The sequence below is a fragment of the Lepisma saccharinum genome, chromosome 8 (genome assembly GCF_977018435.1).
Source record: "Lepisma saccharinum chromosome 8, izLepSacc3.1, whole genome shotgun sequence".
Taxonomy (NCBI): Eukaryota; Metazoa; Arthropoda; class Insecta; order Zygentoma; family Lepismatidae; genus Lepisma; species Lepisma saccharinum.
The window spans coordinates 76,050,474-76,070,651 of NC_139236.1; the positions used below are offsets into that span (position 1 = coordinate 76,050,474).

The 20,178-nt window shown below is 36.3% G+C and overlaps 1 protein-coding gene across 7 annotated transcripts in view; it reads left to right on the forward strand.

The window, feature by feature from the left end:
- Positions 1-20,178, forward strand: part of LOC145991156 (uncharacterized) — a 75,197-nt gene that overhangs the window by 48,651 nt on the left and 6,368 nt on the right. For 6 of the 7 annotated variants that reach the window (XM_083126972.1, XM_083126975.1, XM_083126973.1 and 3 more), the window contains 5 exons: positions 3,496-3,837; positions 5,597-5,754; positions 6,926-7,039; positions 12,985-13,222; positions 18,784-19,124. In XM_083126972.1, the coding sequence (XP_082983098.1) occupies positions 3,496-3,837; positions 5,597-5,754; positions 6,926-7,039; positions 12,985-13,222; positions 18,784-19,124 (1,193 nt within the window). The remainder of the gene's footprint in view (positions 1-3,495; positions 3,838-5,596; positions 5,755-6,925; positions 7,040-12,984; positions 13,223-18,783; positions 19,125-20,178) is intronic. The other variant, XM_083126978.1, reaches the window with a different exon arrangement.

The window sequence follows — 20,178 nt, forward strand, 5'->3', positions numbered from 1 at the left end:
CAAAATGTATTAGTGTATATACCCTTAAGTATCAAATGAAATATTAGAAACAACCCTTTCATAATGCATTTTCCCAAGTATAAGTGTGTTGGTAGCAGCTGCAATGAGAAATATATTTGAATGAAAATAGAACAGGTGAAATATCATTATTATATTGAAATTTAAACATTAGTTATGCATAATTCATAGTTGATAAACTTCATATCCTGCCATATTTTATATACATTTAATTGTGTAACATCAGTACATAATTAAACAATGTTAATTTTTATTATTAATTTTCCATTTTTAGTGGCATATTTTTAAATTTATACATGATTTGTAGTCATATATGAAGCTAAAATGCAGAAATTGCATTGTCCTTTAACATTAGTCTACATAAAGAAAGTACTGTTAATCATATCAAATTTTCAAATTTGCTAGTTTTGCAAGAATATTACTTATATTCACATTTGATGTAGTCTGTGCATTGGACTAAGATTGATGATTTTTGCACATTGATAAAGTAATGTAGTGGCCTGTAATTTAAATCTATAATTTTTGTGTGACTTGTAGTTGTGTGGAATTTCATTGGAAGTGTGTATGGCATGCAAATTTATTTCTGTATCTATATTGTGTGTTGGTTTAGATATTTTTATGATACTTTCAAATTGATTCTTAGAATAGGGTATTTTTGCAGAAGATATTTTTTTATGAAGACATAACATAATGATATATGTGTAAATGATTTATAGTTTGTGGACTAGTTTCTGTCATACATTTTGTATGATACAAAATCACTAATTTGATTCGACATTAGTAAAGTGTTAATTTGCTATTTGCTAATTATACATTTTTGCGCAATATAAATTACATATCCCAAAATTACATAAATAATTTGTTTTAAAAATTCATTTTATTAATATATAGAACAAAAATTGAGTCTCACTAGATTCATCAGCATATTTACAAGAAAAGTTTTTGTTTGTTGGCAGAAATTATACTTTTCTGAATATTGATAGTAACAATTTTTGGTAATGTTTAAAAAAAAATATGTGCCAAAATTAACATTCAACAAGAATATTATCTAATGTCTTTGCACAAGACAATAATGTGTTAGAACTAATGTGGAATTCACTGAATGTTGTTTTTCTTATTAGAGAATTAACAATTGAAAGGTTGAGTTTATTTTTGTATTTGTCGTAGTGTGTATTTTTATATTGAAAATTTTTATTTTGTGTTTTATGAATGATGATAGTGTGGCAGAAGAGTAACTCAGTAACACATGAACACTTAACTTGATAAGGAATCAGATGTTTTGCCACTTTGCCATTTTTTGATAAATACAAATTGGTAGACTATGTTGCACATGCATGCAGGCAGAATAAACTTCATAGATGGCTTTACGGTATACAAACAAAATGTGAGGTCTGTAAGATGTTTGATGTCCAAATATGTACTGATCTATTGAAGACAGACTGAATTAGTTCTATATAGACATCCAATACATTCCACATTGAACTGATAACAGTACCAGTGCTGATGCATTTCCCATGTCTCACTGATATTGATGCTAAAAAATCGTAACCATTAAATTGTGATTAATATTAGTAAGTATTTCATAATTCCAATTATGTGCATTTTGATTTAAAATATTCAAAGAAGTACTCTGAAATATCAGAATTGCTATCATTTAATCACAAAATCTACGTTTTCACATAATATTGCTACAAAATGATTGTAAGCCTTTGAATTTTGTAAAAATGTCAAGACAATTGGACTCCACAAAAGTGCAGTGTGGCATTTTTTTTGCAGACCCTAGGAAATTCCTAAACTTCGGAAAAGTATCAGTGAATATATTCTAACCAATACTTAACCTTATTCAGAATATTTATAAATTTTAATATAAACAGTTTTCATTGGAAATACACAATGTCAGAGTTTTGCTTTAAAATATTCATAATTTCATGAGAGAATCATTTCTTTCAGTGTTGCGAAAATGATTTGAATTATGTATTTTGCGTAATTTAAAGTATATTTAGACTATGTAATAGTGTTCTGCAGCAATTTTAAATAATGTGCAAGATAGCTAGACAGATATATTTTCTGAAACTGATATTATCTAATGAAATGTATATTATGTTGTGGTATGTTGGATGTTGAACCTATTGGGAATTGGAAACCAAGATTGAAGGTGGGAGGGATATTCAGTTTTTTCCACACACAAGGCTCTGCTGGTCAGAATACAGTAAGATTTTGATGGTCATCTAAGTACCGTTTGGGGTAAATTAGTTATTGCATCTGCAGTCTGACTGATAGGAAACTTTCAAAGTGAGTAATGCTGAATGATAGGAAACTTTCAAAATGAGCAACAAGCACCGCTTGTCACTTTGAAACGAACCCTGAGAAATAAATGCAACCTTTCACATTGAAGTGAAGCTGATGTGTCGCTTATATGTCACCCAGACTGGGCCATTTTCTCATGCATTGTGTTGCCTCAGGTCAATTTGTAGTCGTGCATGCACATTGCTTCCTTTTTCCCAGACTGAAGCAGAAAGCGCATATTCAATTTTGTCTGGTTTGTGGTCTTATTGCTTTGGTATAAAACTCCATCTCATTTTTTGTTTCAATCTGAAAGCGCTCTTATTGGAATAGCACAGGTTTTGCACTCACTTTTTTCGCCAGTTAATGCCTGCAATAAAAAATGCACTAGCTTTGGTATTGATGAGAACTAAAATGTCGCTGAGATTAAGTGATTGACTGGAGAAGCCTCAGTTACACCTGTATGCTCTGGCCTTGCATTTAACACTTGATCCATAATAATTATATCCACTTGTAATGCAACAGCCTGTGAAGGTCAGGGTATACCTACCGACTGCCGGTCTCACTCCTACCCGAGGTGGGAGATCATCCAACTAGTTACGAGGTGATGTGTGGTCAGCACGACGAACCCCGAGTCGTCGTTGCAAGTTTCCATGACCAGGTTATGCTACTACTGATTCGTAGTTCCCCAATTTCCTCACAATAGTGGGTGGCCACCAGACCCATACAAAGTCTGAAATCTCAGGAGAAAAGTTGTTATGCTTTCTCCAGGATACTCGAATTTAAAAGGTGAGCCTCTCTTCCAGTAACTGCATTCTTGCAGGCCAACGAGACTGACACCTGAACGTAGTCTCACTATAATCCTCTGTGGGGGTTGTGTATTGCCTTGTATTACATCCTTTACATGTGCTGTGCGAACCCTTTACAGGTTCAGATTTTATCACCAGTATGGCCATAATAGTCCTTCCATAACAAAGAAACTCCAGTGGAGGCTCATATTGGTTTGGATCCCACTTTAAACTGTAGGCCTAGTTTCAATTAGGCTAAGTGTGCATAAAGTGGATGTAAAACAAAACTCTACTAAACCCTCATTTCCGCATAAAATCGCCAAAAAAAAATTAGTAGCGAAATTAAGTCCATGATCAATGGACATATGGATAAGCATGTTTCAGTAGTTGTACTGTTTCACCATAGACAAAGGAGCCTCACCAAAAGCTGAAGAAGGTGCCGTCTCTGCTCCTGAAGATAGTGAAGAAGAGGTTCCAGATCTCATACCGACAGAACCAAAATTCACAGAAAAGAGAGTTCATGAGGTAGCACAGGCTGCTTCAGTCGAAGATGAAGATGAAGAAGAAGAGGAGGAGGAGGAGGAAGAAGAAGATGATGTAGGAGATATTTGGGGGGAAGAAACTAAGGAAACTGTAGTGTCAAAGCCACCAGTGAAGTATGAAGAGGAAGAAGAAGAAGAGGAAGAAGAGGAGGAGGAAGAAGAAGAGGAAGAAGAAGCACCAGTGAAAGTTGAAATAAAACCACAAGGTATCGGCATGTAGAATGTTTGTCAGTGACACATGCATTTTGAGGAATTCATATGTTGATGTTTCCCTCTTCTACTAACACATTTTGTAAAATTTTTGTATATTAACTATTGTTAAGGTAATTGTGGTTTTGTGTATACTGTTTATACGAATGTTAACAAGTTTCTAAACATAACACCACTTAAAGCTAGTAGCATGTCTTTATAAATCAAAATACTGCACTTTGCTTAGTTTATGATCCTGCCAGCAGAAGAATTATTAATAACCAATTTTATCATGGATGTTCCTTGCATTTGTTTAATCAAATATTCATCATTATACTGTATTATCCTTTCTTCCTCATTTCCCCGTCTCATATGCATATAAATATACAGTGGAACCCTAATTTAACATTCCCTGATTTTATACATATTCCTGCATTGTACATTCAATCCCCATGGCCAACATAGCATAATGTTATTAAACTTTCCGAGGTTTTAAGTTTTCCTGGATTTTATGTTCTTTTAGTCCCTTGAAAAACATTAAATTGAACTACCATTGTATACAGTACTTCCGATTATATGTAGAAAGCATGTACCTGTGTAACCATATTCAGTATACATATATGTGAATAAAAATGTGTGCATGCATTGTGAAACACCTTCTCGTTTTGTAGTTTGCACTCAGTCGCATTAGATACAAATACAAATTGGTTGTTTGCGTGTTCTTATTTATTCAAAGTTTCAGATACAGCACTTTTAAGGCCATTTTACACTGAAAGTTTCTCACATGACAATGTTTTTACATAGATAAAAAAAGTTACTACAATAGTGTAAATTTCAAATATGTATATAAATTTATGGTTCAACAAGTTTTATGTTACTAGTGCAAGAAGCTAAGGACTTTGTGATTATCTTCACCTGTTTTTGAATATTTACCATACATTTTTCAATTTAAAGCTGAAAGGATTATTGAAAAAGGTCACACTTGAAGTTGAAAGTTGGTTTCCGAACCAGCAATGTGTCGACTGGAGATTTATATCCCGATTTGCTCAAATTTACTACAAGAAAATATGAAGCGGTACAATCATATCATCCTCTACAAAAATTCTGAGCATGGTACTATCCTAAAAATGTAAGAACAATTCCACAATCTGCTCATTCGTGGGTGTAGCTCCTGTGAATAATTTTTGTAAATGTGGAATACCTGTGATTATGTAACAGTCAAAGTATGACACTAAATTGCTCTTTCGATTTAATTTGTGAGTATAAAAGCTATTAGAAGCAATTTTGTTCTTGTAGAAGCTGAAGAAACAATTCAAGCCTGATCAGGACTTGGTAGTTCAATGCTAGAGCATTGGCAGTGTTCTAGGCACCCTTGTATGGCTTGATGGAGGATGCATTTCATTTCCCATTATTTTTTCCCATGTGTTCGAAAATGTTTGTGATTGTTATGAATTTTTGACTGAGCTAAGACAGTTGGTACTACATTTGGAGAAAATTGTCTTTGATGCTGTTGAAATTATCTTTAGTTAATGATTGTGAATTTTTTTATTAAATGTGCATAAATATCACTTTTGCAGTGTACTAAATTTTTCCTATATATTGAGCTTTTTTTTATGTGTATCAAGAATGGTGTGATAAAATTTTGAATGTAGTTATGAAAAAAACTATGTTGTACCAATGTTGAATTAGCATGTTAGTTGTGTAATTTTATTCATTGCATGAACCATTACAAGTAACATGTATATTTAGTACTTGAACACTAATTGAATCTTACAGTAACTCAGAAGAAATCGGTTGACGAGGTAGAGGCAGATGATGAAGATGAGGAGGAAGAAGAGGATGAGGAGGAGGAAGAAGAAGAAGAGGAAGAGGAGGAAGAAACGCCTCTGCCACCACCAAGAAAATCCAGGACTTCCGGTGGCTTATCGGAGGAGGTACAGTAAACTTCTATTCCTTACAGAATATAAGGTATGAACTGTGGTGAAATGAATGTAGATTTTAGAATTTACGACAACTATTGTCTGAATTGTTGTGAACGTAAACACAATCAGGAATCTGTGCAAACAGAACTTACTTTTCAGTCATACTTGCGGGTGGAGGTGTCAGGGTTGTGGGGTAGTAGGTGGCTACACGGAAACAGTTGTTAAAGGTGGTGGTGTGGCTGTTGGTGTGGGTGGCGACAGTGAGGTCGGAGTTTTGGGTAGATGCTTGGTGGTTGTTGATTCTGAGTCATTCATGGAAGGGAAAGGGCCTACATATCAGACACGCATGCCACCATACCCCTCCCCCTCCTCCCCCGGACTCAACTTAGTCACCCAATAATCATTTCTTCATTCCCTCCCGAACTTCACCCCATCCACCATGCAGTAAACACTGGTGAAAGGACCTGCTCATCTGAACCTGCGATCTGTCACTTTTCTCTGGCAACACTACTGACGCCAGGGATAGTATTCTGTGCCTCTACACTATTGTGACTCTGTTGTTTTCTCTACTGTGACAATGATGTACTAGCCTCGAAATGTAGACTTTCTTTTTATTATGATAAGTGTTTACAGTCTCCTATGCCATTTTTTTTATTCACCCTTCTGGCACACACGCACACGCTCTCAATCACTCACTCACTCACACTCACTCACTCACTCACTCTCTCTCACTCTCTCTCTCTCTCACTCTCTCACTCACTCACTCTCACACTCACTCACTTTCACACTCACTCACTCTCACACTCACTCACTCTCACACTCACTCACTCTCACACTCACTCACTCACTCACTCTCTCTCTCAAATATATGTTGATTTTATGTTTTTCTGGGAAAAATTTTACATCAATTTGCTCTATTGTAAACAAGAAGAATGATTATAAAATGTAGGATTGGGGTTCCAGTGTATAATGCCTGTATCCTTATTAATAGTGTGCAAGTCATTCGAAGGATTTTATCCATCTAAACCCCTTAAGTACCTGGACGAAGTTGATAAGGTTACCATGTAATGAATTAGTGAGTTTACTAACTCAGTCAGTTATAGAGGATGCGTCGAGCCCAGTAATTTAGTATTGCTAATTGTCAACGTCTGCTTTTGGTTGATTTTTGCTTTTTCTGTTGCAGAATTTTGTACCAGATGATATTAGTGACGAAGATGGTTTTGATGATGCATTTGACAATGAATTTGATAATGGCTTTAGCAATGAACTTGATGAAGCAGAAAAAACACTGGAACATGTAAGTAGTTCTGTTGTAAGTGATATCAAAAATATTGGTGTTTAATTAAATATTCATATTTATAAATATTTAATTAAATATTCATATTCATAGCCATCAAGGGGTTTACAAGCCACACAACAGGATTTGAATCCTGGATCAGGTGAATGCAAGGCAAACTATATTAATGACTACTTGTCAAGGCCCAGCCCTGATTATCTTATTTTTTCACAAAGTGGATGAAAAAAACATTTTGTGTCCATGACTGCTGTCAAATTATCCCAGTGTTTACTTGTGGAAACTGTAGAAGGTATGAAACTTTACCTGCCCAACATTTTCTCATTACAGGAAAGAAAACTTTAGAAGCCAATTTAGATTTTTGGCCTATTTTGTTTTTATTGCTATGAAATTATCAATATCACTTTTTAATTGCGTGTGATACGAAAAAAAAATGTGATATGTATTGCAAATATTATTATTTCAGGGCAGGACAGATTAATTGGTACTCTAGTAGTATCAGCCAATACAGGCAATTATAATATACAGGAATAAAGTACCGTGAAACCTTGTTTTTCAGGGGACTGGGATGAGGAAACTTGAAATGCAGGAAAATGCAAAATATAGGGAAGTTTTGTAATATGTTGCTGTATTGGGATCATGAAGTTTGAATGCAGGAAAATGTAAAATCGGAAAACAAAAAATCAGGGTCCCACTGTATTTACATATCTGGTGTTTGTTGCTGGGTGTGCTGTTGTCACCTATTCGTGGTGTTTTCACATACACCAGACACCTGTCAAGCAGTAACACAACAGGTTCCCAAGTGGTTGATGGCAGTGATCACAAGAATTACTAGAACTGTTTTGCAGATAAATGAGTACTATATATGTCAGTATGTTTGATGCCATGTTTTTCATTCTCCATACTATGAACGTGGATATAGGCATATTGGTTTATGTCAGTAACAAGGTGGCTACTCCCTGGGAATTCCGGGAATTCTGCGTGAATTCTTGGGTCTGGGAATTCTGCGTGAATTTTTCTCCGTAGACTTGAAAAATCGCAACTTTTATTAATCAAAGTCCCATTGAATTTATACATATTTATAAATGCCCTGAGGCAAGTTTTCACAGTATAGGTTTTATTTTTATCGAGGAAGGGAAAGAAAGTTGCGTGGAAAATAAAACAGACTTCTCACAATCCGTTTACTTTTTTAGTGTCTTTTGCAGAACAGTCTATCTGACACGAAAGATTATTGCAAAAAAGTAAAGGTAAAGTGTTCCCCTGTGCATAGCACCACGCCTTGAAGGCGTATAGGGGGTGTGGGGGTAACGCCCCACACTTTCTTGATCCGGTCGTTAATGGGGGTGATGTGATCAGCATCACGCCCCTGACCGCCTTTACCCCCCAGGGTTTCCCCCAGGTACCCATGTTATTCGACGCTGGGTAGGCGCCGGGGCCGCTTCCACCGTTAGAAAAGTTCCCGGATTTGAACCGGCCGGGGATCGAACCCGGGACCTTTAGCATGGTAGTCAGACGCGTTACCGACTGAGCCACCGCGGCCACCGAAAGATTATTGCAAGATAAGATATTCTAAAGTTGAATAGACAAATTTGAGTTTGAAGTTCTTGTACAATTAACACATTTTCGTAGATTAATATATCCCGTAACATCCGTCCCTTGTGATTGAAGATGTATTTCGAGTCTGAATATGTGGAATTGCAAATTTAAACTCTGTACCATAAATTAAATATTTTAAATATATGTACTGTTTAAGTGAATTTATTTAGAATTTTTGGATATATTGGAATCACACAGACCCTTTATATTGTTAATATATTTGTGTGTGCATATGTGTTAATGGGGGAGATTCGTAATACGTTGATGTAGAGAAAACATCTGCTTGTATACCCTTGAATTTTTGGAAACTTCACATTGAAAACTGGGAATTATACTTTTCATCATGGTCCTAGAGTGACCACCCTGAGTAAGTTTACTGATAAACTGATTCTATGTATATCAACTGATATCAATAGAGCCAATTGATCAGACCCATCCCTATTTCATAACTGCATAAATGAATCTGAGAACATGGTATCATAACACTAGTGTTAAGAAAATAAAATGCATTTGTATCAACCCAGCTACAAGAAGAAAAGAAGAAGAAATTTGGATTTAATTTCTCATTTTAGAAACTGATTATAAAGTACGTAAACCTGATTACTCTTTTTTGAAGAGCATGGTTTTTAAATCATAGACTTTATTTACCACACTATCAGAATATGGTTTTATATACTAATTTCAACCTGAAATTTGGTTTGTTTTGTACTAAAATCATTATTGTTTTTATTCACCATAAAAACATGTCTCAAGTGGTATATTACTTGATAGGCTTTCCAGTTTCTTCACAGTGTGTGTATTTTGTACATTATTATTTTGTTGATAATGTATATCTGTGTTTTAATGGAATTACTTTTCCGTTAGGATTTTGGTTTCTGAATACTGGGATCTTCCTAAATTAGCTTAGTCCTCTCCTATGAAGCCTTTATTTTCCATAGTATATAGTATTTAATTTTTTACCCATTCAAGACTTTTGTATACCATTTTTTTCTTGTGTGTGCTCTTTTCTTCAATGCTTTGGGAAGTAACTTCTATAATGCATGACCTTCTTGTTGGTGTGTTTTTTATTATCATTATTATTAAAAATTAAACACGTCCATGTCATATCATTGCAATCACACGTGGATTACCTCATGTTTTTTTTTCTCATCTGCCTGATGTACATTGCTCGATTTTTCTCATTTTCAAGATCTTAATTTGAGGTATGAAGATTTTTCTTTTGATATACCTTGACATGCTGGGATAATATTCTTGCACCCACCATTATAACATCTTCAAATAGAATACTTTCAGCATGGCAAGTTATATCATGGCTCTTATTGAAATAACGTCCTGAAGAGTTGTAGTATTTTTTTTGTAATTACAATCTAACACATTTACATTATGTTCTTTTGTGTGAAATCTCATTGTTTTTTTAACATTTGCAGTGGTATTGGAGTCTGTTTTGTAATTGCACTTTTTGTTTTAAAAACTAATTTCTTTGTGCTTTCTTTGGAGTGATCTGATTTATTATATGGTGGTGTACTTTATTTGTAAGTATTCATTTTGTCTGATAGTGCATTTGTGTTTATTTGTTGCTTTCTCATATTTTTCGTAAACGTGATTTCAGTCATCACAGAACATTACTGCATTTGTGCACATTAAGTATTAAGAAATAATGCGAAGTCCACAAATTTAAATATTTGAAAGTAGAATACAGTGCATGAGAATGTTAGTGTCAAGAAATAGTGATTTTTGCACTATTGTCTAGTTTATTCTACTTTACTAAAAAATATATTTTCAGAAGTAGAAGTAAAGTTTTAATAATGGCTTCACAGCATGAAATACCGTGGTTTTCACTAACTGACATATTTTTTTACACAGCTACAGTGAATTGAGTGGAATCGGTCTTAATGTAAATTTTAAAATTGTACGAGTTGTGTTTGTAGAGATGCAAGTAAGCATAGTCGTCAAGTTTAGTTTAATGTAAGCAGGATTTTTAGAATTAAAGAGATTAGGTTAGTGTATGTAGGTAGTATATTGCTCAAAATGCTCTGTGTGCACAATTGTCCACAATATGGAGTTCAAATTAGAACTGTTAAGAGTAGGTACGGGTGTCAGCGAAAATTAACAAAAGTATTTCAAGAAGTAATGAAGTCCAGTTTTGGCATGTACTTACTGTTTTCCTCTACCTTTCAACACATCATGCGGCCTCATCAGGAGATAAAACAAGAATACTCGAAGTTTAAAACATGGAAAGATATGTTAGGTAGTCTTGGGCTGAGCTCAACAGACCCTTTGATATGAGGGCTTCCTTACCCTGGTTGTAGTCAAAGATTTGATCATCAGAAGGAAGTACAATATCTTTTCCAAGTTTATCTTGTCTTGTTCTGTCTTTTGTGTTTGGAGAAGGAAGATTTTTCTTTTGTGGTTTGGTACTGCGGCAGCATGGGATTTGGCATTTTGCTCTCACTCTTGCAGACTAATCAATCCTCTGATTTTTGTCTTTAATGACTTGGTTTGCTCTCTTGAGTTTCTCCTATAATCTTGAGACTTTAGTTTCCAAGTCCTCTGTGATCTTTGTAGGAGTGCTCTTACTTAAAAGTTCCTTCAGTCTTTTAACATCATGCTTCTCTTGCTCTGAGCCTTCCTGCTCTTTTCCTCATATTGGGAAATCATTTGGTTTCGGTTGTCTCTCTCCTTTAATTCTAAGGCCTCTCTTAATTGACTAATCTCCTTCTCGAGATTCAAATTTCAGTTTGTTACTTGTATTAGTGTTTTAAAAAATCCTGAAGTTCGTTTTGCAACTTTCCCATTTCTGTTTATTTTTCTCTAGCAATTTGAAAATGTTGGAGACAGTGATTCTCTGCATTCTAAAAGATTCTTGTGACGTCAGGATTTCCTTCTCTTTTACCTCTTGCATGTTATTACCTGCAGCGAGAGTTGGAAGGAGTGACAGGGCACTGCATTGTCTATTACCATTTTAATCTTTTTTAACCTTAACTTACCTTCCAGTCTTTCAAACTTTGACTATTCTTGTCTTATCTCCCGATGAAGCCACATGTGGTGAAAGGTAGACAAAACTGGACTTCATTACTTAGTGAAATGATTGTATGTAATGTAAGTTAGATCTTATCTGGATCTCAAGAAATTTGAATTTATGCAACCAGCAAAACACAACTCAATTGGGGTACAAATTTATTGTACTGTTGCATGACTAATGTTTAATGACTGTTAAACTTATAAAGTACAGGGTGTCCACATTGAAATTCCTTATTTTCAACTTACTATATCACTTGCCATGGTACTGAGAGAGAAGAAGATCAGACTTTCACATGTGATCCTTTAGTAGCACACACAGTATTATACTGAAAAACTATCTCTGCCTAAGTGTTTTCCAGTATGAAATAGCAGCTGCACAAATGCTACTCTTCATTCCCAAGAATACCAATGCTTGAAAATTGTAACAATGAAAACTTGTTCAAGATATTAATATTAGTGGGTAAATATTCCACTCTGATTATATGCAATTTGAAGCGTTACTGTGTTTTCAAGAATTACATCAGAATATTAAAAGTACCAGTTTTGAAATCGTACAGTACTGGTGCAAAGTAAATGGAAACTTCTAATTTGCATAATTTCCAGGATAATGAGATGCTGTGAAACTATTGTGCAGCATTTTTCCTGGCACTGAGAAAGACCAGAATGCCAGTACAATATCGGTCGGAATCTGTAAATAATTTCAAACCTATACTTTTTGATACCAGTCCACTGGCATTGATTCAGCCCTAGTTAATAGAACAATGACAACATTTTGCATCAGAGGATTGTCGCATAAATTTTCCATGACTACTTCAGTGTCCAAGAAGCAAATCTGGGAAAGAACTAGGATTGTCATCAGCATGTGCCATAATTCCATCTGTAAACACTTCATCTTTTAGCTCATCATCTAGAATCTCATGAGTTGTTCCAAAGATTTCTGGGTGACACTTGTAGTCCCAGTTTCTCTGGGCAATTTGAATAATCAAGACTTTTCAGTCTCTGAAATTAGCGAGGTTAAATGTGAACACCCTGTACATCTGTATGCACCTTTTTGTTTGCACATTTCATTTGAAGAGCAAAGAATGGAATTATATGCATGTTTATGTTGCTAATTCATGACCTATAATTAGTCAGGTACAGAAGTACAAATTGCAGTCATCCTGTACCCATGTGTTTTCCTTAGGGTGTATTTATTTTGTGTTGTAGTAGTGTGTTTAAATAAGTAAATATGTGTGTGCAACCTTTGTACATTTCTTTCTGTCTAAACATTTTTCTCAAAAATATTGGAATTATCCTTGATCACTACCTGACTGCTTTTCCTGTAACCTCAGTCCCCTACAACAGCCTTGTCCCAGTTCCGCGAAATCTTGCTGAAGAATCCAAATTCTCCGAGGGCATTGTATGGGAAAGCACAGGCCTTGGATGTGTTGGCGGACAAGCAGCACAGCAATAAGCTTCTGGAGGAGAGCATCACTGCATATCAGGCTGTTCTGGACCAGGGAGCCACGGTACCTCGTAAGCTCTTTCGGGAAGCAGCTGAGAGATGCATCGACAGAATGAGATTTCGAGGTAAGATTGGAAGGATAAAACCACGATTGGGCCACTTTGAACTAGGAATGTCTAAATTTGGATAAGATTTTTTTCTGAATATCATTATTTTCTATCTAGATTTCAAATGTGTGGATATCTTGATTACCCAGATATTCACATTATCTGGTTATCCAAAATATCCAGACAGTTTTATCATTCATCCATTTTACAGGGTCTCCTCACATTATTTTATTAGTCATGTTCATTTTTATGCAGTGTGGACTCTCAACAAATTCGTCATTCAATCTGTCTGATTATCCATTTATGGATTCTCGCCATGCTCTTTAAATGTTTACCTTTTTTATTCTGAAACATATCTCTGTATTACTAAGTTCAGTATTTATCATATTTGTTTATTTTTCAATATGTGTGTTTTATGAAGGATAATCTCAACCATTTATTTGGTAATTGTATATTTTAATTTCGGAAACCAGTCTTGCCAAAATAACTTACTGGACTTGAAAAAGTACACAACGATTTGCATACATGGAATATTTGGATTCGGTGGCCATTCTACTTTGAACTGATACTTTTAGGGATTTATACTGCTACAAGTGTGGCAAAACTTCTGCCCTTTTATCATTATTTTATTGTATACTGTGTATGCTTTACTCTGTTCTGGGAAAGGTGAAGTGTAAGAACTTATTCAGAATAAAATTATTACTTTATTTGCTTATTGATTTTGGAAACTTGGGCTCCAGTCACAGAAGACTTAACTTTGGGCAAAATTGTACCCCAATACCAATATTAATGTATTAGTAGCAGAAAGTATGCAACGTCCCACCTACACACAATTACCACACTCTAAACACTTCAATTAGGAGGACGGCAAAAGTTACCCATAAGTGCTAACTTCCTTAATTCAATCGGTGGACACAGACTCTAGATAACTCAGGGCTTGCTGGGTAAAACGTGAACAACAGGTTTATATATGTATATGTTTATTATAAACTTATTTTAAAAAAGTCTGTTAGCACACTAGTCTTGAACCTTTACCACTTACGTGCATTTACATTTACCCTACATGTGCATTCACCACTTCTGGACTCAAAACGGGGGCAGGGACCATTCAATTTATTCCTCGCAGTGAGGCACCAGGGGGAGTATAGGGACCTAATTTTATTTAGGGCGCTGTTTGCGGCCGACGTCACTGGCTCCCCTGTAAGAGAAAGTAGAATGTGCACGGTACCCCCAACTGGCCGTAGCCAGCCGGCACCTCATACAAGCGGGCGCTGGGTAAAGGATTAAAGGATGCCGCGACACCCCCGGCGTTAGCTAGGAATCGGCAAGCTGACCGGTGTCTCCTTCCTTCCTTCTGGGATGGCTGCTAGGCTTCTGGCTGGATGGCCGGTTTTTCCCAGGATGTTTGCCAGTTGACATCCGGGAGCCAACTGAGCTCCGGTCTCGCTGCGCTGGGTTTTATACTCGCGGTGGCACATGGGTGGTGAAAATTTTAACTACAAGTACGCGTTGCTAACTCATTTTTTTTACATATTGCAAACTTCGTGCTGAGAAATATCAAGATTTTGACATTGAGAAATCACTAGTGGGAAAATTACTAGATGCACGTGACAATATAAACTAAAACTGTGTGCATTCAGACAATACAATTACTAATTAGCCTCGCAGGACTCTGCTATTCTAAACAACACGTTAAACAGTGAAAATGGCAATAATTGATAACATTAAAAAGAATATAGCGACCACGCAGGATCTAATAATGAGTGAAGCTAACGTTTACAGAATACATTTAAACTAAAAGTGTACGCCTCGCAGGGACATTCCGCTTAACTCTTTCATCCGATTAAAAATAATATATCGACCACGCAAGGTCTAATAATAATTAAATGGCGACCAAGCAGGGTCGTTACAAGTATCATTTGGAATGTTAGTAAAGTCTGAATATCCTGAACATTATGCAAAATGCATAATTTTCACTAAGCAAAAACATTGTGGGGAGAAAAGGATTTTATGATTAAATGGTTACCTTGTATGAAGTTATGAATATTTTCAAGCAAAACTTGATAGATAATTCCAATGATAAAATATATACCGTATTTACGCGTGTATAATGCGCGTGCGTGTATAATACGCACCCTCGTTTTTGATGGGGAAAAGCAACAAAAAAATATATTTCGTATATAATGCGCAGTACAATTCAGGTTCCAGAAATGGCTTTCTTAGCGTCGGACTAACATTTACGTATTTCATTTAAAATTAATCAGTAGATCATAAAAACGATCTTTTCCTTGCTTTCGTAGCTGATGCATTCACCACGCGACCTTGAACTTCCAGATGTTGGGGTTTTCAGATGAGAGGCGGGAGCAAAGTTATCAACCACCCGTTCAAGGTCGCAGTGCGTGATGCTTACAATAGATGGATGACATCAAGGCAGCATGAACTCGCAACAAGCGGGAGGGTGAAACGTGCGTCGCTGCCGATTGTTTGTGAATGGGTTCGTGAGGCATGGAACTCCATCTCCCTTGAAATGATGATCAAAAGTTTTAAGGTAACGGGAATATCGAACAAGATGGATGGAAGTGAGGACATTTCAGACTACTTGTATTAGTAACTGGGAGTGAATGACGAAATTAAGTGTAAACGTTATTTATTTATTTACGTGAGTTAAGCCGCAATAGCGCAGTAAATATACAGTAATTATTTCTATTTGGTAAGTGTTGACGTAATTATTTTAACTTCATATTTGTTACAGTCAACACTCGATACAACGACCTTTCATAGTTCCCAGGAAAAAGGTAGTTATTTCGAAGGGGTTGTTATTGGAATTTGCACCAAAAACGATTATTAGGAGATAATCGGGCAGAATGAATGTTGGATTTAATACGGGTCTACTAGAGCATTGTCTGTTACAAGATGAACCGGTAAAATAAGATCTCTCGGAAGATCTCACCTTTCTAGGCACAAAAAAAAGGGGCTGTAAATTTCGTTTTTGTTCGGCTGTGTAAAATACGTCGTAAAAATGTCATTTTCCTTCCTTCGACCAACTTCTAATTCACCCCCTCCCCCATTCCAGGGAGCAGTCCTTCCTCTTCCTCGACTTGCATTGTAAGCCAGCCTGAAAAAGGAAACGGGCAACTTGCGATCTATTTGCACCCAATGCGTATTCTAAGACACATTGAACAGTGTCGCACTCGATAATCATTTTGGTTTGGAATTAGATTTCACTAAAGTGAAACTGTATATTTAGTCCCGATTAGCCCAAAAGCATAAAATGAACTCAAAACAAGCTTTATGAAACCTGCGCATTTTCAGATATCAAATGTGAGATCTTTATTTACTCTCACGTTAATCGACGGTAATCGGTGTCAGCTTATACATTGAGCATTTTTTAAATCGTTCGCAGCTTACACATTGAGGTTCTGAAGATAAAGGTGCAGAACATGAAGTTGTTTTAACTCTACTTTTTCTTTCTGAAGATCGAATTTCGTTATCGTCAAATCAAAACAGCTTTGCGAGATACAAAACAATGACTTGCCTTCACGCTGGATGAGTCATTGCTGTTATCCACAACCGACAACTTCGCAGACGCTAGACAAAACACTGGCGCCAGTTGCAGCGTAAAAACAATGCGACCGGCTGGAAGTTCGAGCAACAGGTGGTCAGGGAAAATCCTCCGTATTTCAAAGATAACGCAACTGTCGAAGGCGGAACTTTTATCAGCTGTGTGAAGAAGAAAGAATAAACCCTTTCTTTACGTTTTACCTTGCAACAGACAATAATACGGGCAATATTTCAATACAATAGCATTAAAAAAAGAAGAAAATAGGACCTGAATTCTGCAATTATTACATTGCCGTGCAGACCAGTGGCGGAGAAAGCTGGGTAGGGAGGCATTTTTTTTATACTTGTCCTATGGTTTTTGTTCCTTTTCAAGAATGCATGCAGAACTGGTTGACCATTTTAGAAGTCAAAGGAAAGAAAGAGCGGTCCACTTCCACCCTTGCCTGTAATCAGCTTGTGTGTGCACACACGAGCAAGAAGACAATCGGTATTGCCCCCCCCCCCCCTAAACGTTTGCTGAGAAGAAAAGAAGGAGAAGTCACTCTGCCAACGGAACACTTTTGGCAAATATTAGGACATCGGCACAGTCATGAAAATGTAGAAAGTGGTAAACGGGAGTTACGATGCAAGTAAGATCGAAGTGAACTTTTGCGGAAACCTGGATGAAAATGCATTAAGCGTGTTGACGATCTTTAGGTGGTCTATGTGGCTTTGATTATCTATAACAGTTTCACTTCTTTATGAAGTGTTACAGGGAACAAAGAATACGTTTTCAATGAAAGCGATTACCGGAAGTTGTACGCTACAAAGTCGATTTAAAATAACATCCAAGCATATTCGATCTCTTCTCATGTATAAAAGAGCAAACAAGCCTGGCATGTTGCGTAGCAGCCGTCGGCTGCGGGTAACATTGGTACGCTTGGGGGAGGGGAGGGCAGAGGTCAAGTGCTATTGGATATAACTGAAGCGTGGTCTGGTGTTTATTTTTAGATCAGACCCACTTGCGAGCGGTAGAGTGCTTCTGAAGGGAATGAGTGCAAAAAACGTATTTTTCGCCCGATCTCTGATCATGGCCATGTCTAAGGCGAAAACAATTTTTGTGGAAGTTATTTCTCCCGCGAAAAATACCGCTTGATACGTCTCCCGTGTGACGGTAGGCGCGTGCTTGAATGCCGCCAGAACGGGTGCTGCTTTTCTCGATGTCGCAAAACTTTCCATTACTAAGTGACAACTCATGGAAAACGGCCATTTCGCATTTAAAAGTTATTTTTTAAAATTATTGTTGCTAAAGAAAGGCAATCTGTAGATATATACATGTTATACGCAGTGACATAGTGGAAAAAAAAAAAATGCGTGATTTCATTTTGGCTGTCCGAATTATTCCGTGCATAATACGCACCACAGTTTTGAAGGGCAAAAATTTTGGAAAAAAGTGCGCATTATACACGCGTAAATACGGTATACATTTAAATTTATAAATAGTATTCAAAACTACTTTGAATTGTTACTAGTTTTCAAGCATCGAGTATCGGTATGAATCGATGAGTATATCGGAAATGATATCAGCTTAGCCCCAATAAAAATATATAATTCATCAGGGTGTCGTCGAGCAGTCAAGAATGTCAAGAAATTATGCTTGTGGTCAAGATTTTTGCTATTTTTAACAGTATAGTGAATTTACATTGTTGTATATCTGTACTGGGATTTGATAAAATTGAATACTTAAAATCTAAAATTGTATTGAGTTGGGGTTAAGATTTTTTCGCTTTGTTTCTAAAAATGCATCAAGTTTCGAAGAATATTAAAGTAATGTGGCCATTCCCCATCCAGGATGAAGTCGGAAGCGCTTAATTTCCAACTATACCTTAGTAGGGTGCAATTAAATAAATGTTAAGAAAGGTGCGGGGTCAAGAAAAATCAAGAATTTTGGATTTATTTTCTTCATGTGCTCAGGTACATGTAAACACACACACACACACACATAATCCTGTAGTTCATATATTTATCTTATTTTCCAGGGTATCATCACAAGGCAGTGAAAGTTCACAAACAACTGATCGAAAGGTTCCCGGACAAGCCCGAGTTCCAAAACCAGCTAGCAGTGACCTACTTGATGATAAACAAGCTTCCGGAATCCAAGAAGGTGCTGGAGGGTGTACTCCAGCGGTGGCCCAAGAATGGTTTTGCCATGGTGCATTATGGGTTCATATTGAAGACATTTGATAAGAAAATGAAGGAAGCTGCAGATTATCTCCAAGGAGGAATAGCCACCCGCGAGGAAGGAACTATCGACGGCAGATTCTTCTTCCAACTAGGCGATGCCTTGATGAGGCTTGGGAGGAAAGACGAGGCCTCAAAAGTAAGTTGTTTGACTTCTTAACACTATGCGGACTGGCCAGAAAATACCATGTTTTTCTCAAGAGACGTGGTTTTTTTTATTTCTTTGGTGTTTTTTCCCCCAGAAAATCAGAAAATATACTGCTAAGTGTGTTTTTATGTACCAAATTTTTGGTACATAGATATATAATACGTTACATTTTCTCTCATTTATGATTTTTCTCTGAAAGAATTTTTAAAAGAAAAAATTTACTAATAAAAGTTACCGAAAACATATTTTCAATACATAATATAGAAATAATGAAGAATAGGGATAGGCTGATATAAAATTTCGGCTGATGCCCAATAAAGTACAGATAAAAAATTTATCGATATCAATAACCGATATTCTACTGCATTGATATAAAATTCCAGGTTCATTAACCACCTTAACCCTAGAATAGATGGGCTGGGTCTGTGAGACCCAGGTGATAATATTTCTCTGAATCCCCAATAAAGTTTTCAACATACTGTACTTTCGCTCTCAGTACCTAAGGTCTACATTCTGTAGGTGTCAGTAGTTATATCATTGAGACCGCTATTGCATCAGCCATTCTGCTAAACGTGTTGAAACTCTGTTTGGGTGTAGGAGACCCAGCCCGTCCACTGGCATAAGTTTGTTTGTGTGTGTCTGTGTGTGTGTGTGCATGTGTGTTTTGCGAGATCGACATTGTACTCAGCAAATTTGTTTCGTGCGTTTTGTTAGTGGTATTTTGTAAAGATTGTGTGCTGTAATCTGTGTTTAAAAGATATGTTTTCTCCACAATGGCACGTCACCTGACAGAAGAAAAAATTGATGAACTTTTGGAACTTTTTAACTTCCGGTTAAAAAAAAGTTAATGTAAGTGGACGGTTGGGTCTCACAGACCCAAAATGAAATTTTAGTTTCAGAGGTACTAAAAGCTTTATTTTATTAAAACATATATTCTAAAACAATATTATGCTCTATATTATACACTTCTACTACTAAAATTGAAATAAAGTTTTTATAACCTCTGAACCAAATATTTCACTTTGGGTCCGAGACCTAACCCGTC